The 4,126-nt window shown below is 35.8% G+C and overlaps 1 protein-coding gene across 1 annotated transcript; it reads right to left on the bottom strand.

Moving 5' to 3' along the window:
- Nucleotides 1–1,160: 1,160 nt before the first annotated feature.
- LOC134612202 (protein DVR-1-like) lies at nucleotides 1,161–3,717 on the bottom strand. The gene is given in 2 exon segments (XM_063456555.1): nucleotides 1,161–1,971; nucleotides 3,530–3,717. Coding segments are annotated over 2 exon segments (999 nt in total).
- Nucleotides 3,718–4,126: the final 409 nt, after the last annotated feature.

Below are 4,126 nucleotides of genomic sequence, written 5' to 3'. Positions count from 1 at the left end.
AGCAGTTCCTGCAAGACGAAGGCATTGATGCTATGGACTGGCCCGCCTGTTCCCCAGATCTGAATCCAATTGAGCACATCTGGGACATCATGTCTCGCTCCATCCACCAACGTTACTTTGCACCACAGACTGTCCAGGAGTTGGCAGATGCTTTAGTTCAGGTCTGGGAGGAGATCCCTCAGGAGACCATCCGCCACCTCCTCAGGAGCATGCACAGGCGTTGTAGGGAGGTCATACAGGCACGTGGAGGCCACACACACTACTGAGCCTCATTCTGACTTGTTTTAACCCCTTAAGGACACATGACGGAAATATTCCGTCATGATTCCCTTTTATTCCAGAAGTTGTATTTTGTAAAGAACAAAAGTATTTCAGAAGAATATTTAATTCATTCAGATCTAGGATGTGTTATTTTTGTGTTCCCTTTATTTTTTTTGAGCAGTGTATATTTTAGATGGAACTATATTCATTGGCAGGAATGTGTAAACGAGTAGTGTCAGAGCTACTCATAAAAAACTATTTAAAAAATTGATCAAAACAAACTTCAAAGTTGTTCAAAGAGGCAACAGTTTTGAGAATATTCACTTTACACAGACACCTGCAAATTGCTCTGAATCCTAAATTTGAAGTCCATCCAAGGCTTGAATGGACCAAAGAGCTTAATAAAATAAGGAGGTCATCTGCCTGGTGTCTAAAGTGTTATGTTAAAAACAATGTTTTCATAAATGTATATTCAATGAAAATATGTAACAAACAGTAAAATGGGGGGTTATGAATACGATATGTGGATTTAATTCACCTATAGTATGGAATCTTTCTATAGAGCCATGATCTTCTGAGCCTGGAAAAGAAATAATGATCGTACTTAAAAATAAAATTTAATAAGAAAAATAAAGGTTTGAAACAGTTGCTATCACAATTCTGCATAACAAACTTTCCCTATTTAGTGGTAAAATAAATATAAACATAATAGGTATCCGTGGAGGTCATTGAAAACTAGCGCACAACCAGATAAACCATAGTTGCTTATTATATGCAAACATCTTAATGGATAAAGGTGTAAAACAAAAACAAAATGAACAGCTAAGGTACACAGAACAAAATATATGACTTTGCACAACGGCAGAGGAGTTTTTATGGATTCTGAGTGGTTTGCAAAATTAAATCACGCAGTCACATTCATCCACAGACATATTTTCATATTGTTTCAGGACAACATTATCCTCATTATCATAGAATAACATCGAGACTGGAGACATCTTTACTGGGATGCAACAAGGTCCAGAGACATCCTCAGATCTCCTAGATATGGTCATAGCCTGCCCAGTGGAACGGTTTACTTCATGTTGAACTTTTGTGAATTGAGGTAGGCAATTTCCATTGCAGTAATTAAAGCTGAAACCTTTGGGAGCAACTAGCCAATTTTGTAATCCTAGATCTTTAAAGTCAACATAGATGCTCAGCTTTTTGCAGTTTTTAACGAATGTTGAAGGCATCTTGTTAAATCTCATTTTTCTTTGTGAGTTTAGACACTGCCAAGTGTTGAGAGTCACTGTGAGCAGGGTGGTAGATGCATATGTTCGAAAACCCTTGCATTGCTCCATAGAAATGGACATCAAGGAAGATTCTTTTCTTGGAACAATCTCCAAGTCAAGGCCAAGATTCTTATTAGTGGTTCTCCAATTTTTACAAACCTCGGTCAAATTTATATGCAGTGGTTGTTGGGGGAGGCGGACAGTTTGCACCACTAAAAGCTTCCTCCTAGTCTCTTCCTGGTCTACAGCATGGAAGGATGCATTAAGGATCTGGTATAAGCGTAGGTCAAATACCCTGCGATGTCGTTTATTCTGATTGAATTTTATTTCCAACCGACTCATCGTCACCTGTTCCTCTTTTCCAATCACAGACAGATTAAAATTAAGTCTTTTTTTCTGACAGAAAGGAGGTCCTAAAGTGGAGGTGTTACGAGGACTTTGTTTACCTGGTGAGAGATATTAAAACCAGTTAAATAAAACCATATTGTTCATACATTAGGATCTATAAAATTATTTACACAAAACATGCATTAGCCACCAGTTTGTAAAAGACATAGCTCATTCTACTTATGCACTTTATAAGAAATCTAAATTTTTATTTTTTTTACTTTCAAAAGGGATATTCTCTGCATCAAAATAACTTTAGATTGATCAATCTGCAGTCCCACTGCTAGGTACTCTGCTGTTTAGGCATTAAATCACTTTGCTTATGCGGCCCAAGCCACACCTCCCTTTATAACCAAAGCTCACCACTTAGTGGTTGGACCCTATTCACTGATTTACAAGTGGCTCTCAAATTATGGACCATTACAGCAATTAGCAGTGAAGCTAGAATACATTATGGAGCATTGGCATAGTAGATCTCAAAGGCAAGTTTGTATATAGTACTTCTATACAATTTGGAAAACAATTGTAAGAACATTTACATGTGTATTCCCTAAAGTGTGAATTGCCATGAATGCAAAATGAAGTTCGTAATTTAGACCAGAATAGCTGAATTAGAAAAATTCTCCCACTAAATTATATTTAAAGTTTGGCAATTTTGGCATTAAATTTGAATTCCACTTTAAAATAATTTCCATTTCCCAGCAATTCTCACTTCAGAGAATAAACCAATTTACAGTAAAATTTGATGTGCTCAATATGCACGCAACTGCCATTTGCAGTCTATAAAAAAAATAAAAAATAAAAAAATAAAAATTATTTTATAGAGTGAACAGATTGAGACTTTTCATAACTCCTAATAGAAAGCTAGGGGGAAAAAGACAACTAAACATAAAACTAACTCAACATCTAAGTCCAAGTATATAAAAGATAGGTTGCGCATACAAAGAAAGCCTCTATAAATAGACCAAAACAAACAGTATACCCTAGCTTATGGACAAAAAGTGATCAAAGGCATCTTGTGGGTAATAGTGCAGAGCATTGTTTATTCTGTTAATAACTAGATCTATGTCCTAGGTAAAAGGCTAGCATATATGCATAAAAGGGCAGATTTCAAAAAGAAATAAAATAGTTACCCCATATCGAAATTCAGAACTGAAGGCAGGCTAGTTTCACAGAATGTTACTCTCACCTGGTATCTCAGCAATTGTTTCAAAATGCTTTCTGCCAAGAAGTTCATTGAAAGAACAGCAAATTCAAAACCAATTTACAAAATTTAGGCTAAAAAGTATGAACTTGGAAACATTCCCCAAACCAGCTATCGTTACAGATTGATCATTTTAGCCTGAAATTTTGTTTAATAAACACTTCTGAACTAGATATGGGGTATACATTTACCGTTACTATAACGCAGAGGTCAAAAATAAGTAGGACAATGAGGATTGTTCACTAAACCCCAAAATATGAATTCAATCCAAATTGCAAAACTGAGAACACAGTGACTGTGGTTCATTTTTTTTTTCTTAAAGAGATATTTTAGACTCTGCTTTCGAATGTGGATTTTAATTTGCTAAAATTCCTTATAAAAAGATAAACCCCCAAACACCCACATAATAAATTACACACCATGATCTTTAAATACTCTAATGGTACTGCCAGGAACATTGAATTCCTCCACAAAGCACAGGGCAAGCATGTCATCCTGATTTTGAAATGCATTACTCTTATTGAAGATGCTCCACAGTATTTGGGGGATAGGCGGAGGACTGACTGGTTTACTCTTGTATAATAAACCCATTTTTGAAACAAGTGTGTTTTTAAGCTGCTTTAAGTCCAGCTTCAATGACATGGGAACAACAATGTTTAGCACTACAGCTAACCTAAACCAAATCATGCTGATAGAACCCCCTGTATTATGATAGACGATAAAGAGTCTCCCCGAAAGCTTAATAGAGGTTTCATAAGTAACAGAATTTGTAATAGGTGTTTAATTGAGGATGTATTAACTGATTAAGCACCCACACATTGTTACCTGCTTGCTTAAATATACAAGCAATACACACAAATATACTCACTGTGGGGTTCATTTACTAAACATTAAACGGTAGAGAATTGAAAACCAAATTGGTAAATTCTGTCCAAAATAGATGAAGTGGAAAAATTCTCCAACTCAGACATTCAGGATTATTCACTAAAGAAAAACCTGT

Source organism: Pelobates fuscus, chromosome 5 (assembly GCF_036172605.1).
Source record: "Pelobates fuscus isolate aPelFus1 chromosome 5, aPelFus1.pri, whole genome shotgun sequence".
In the NCBI taxonomy this organism is placed as follows: domain Eukaryota; kingdom Metazoa; phylum Chordata; class Amphibia; order Anura; family Pelobatidae; genus Pelobates; species Pelobates fuscus.
Note: the sequence above shows the minus strand (reverse complement) of the source record. Positions and strands in the feature narration are given on the sequence as shown.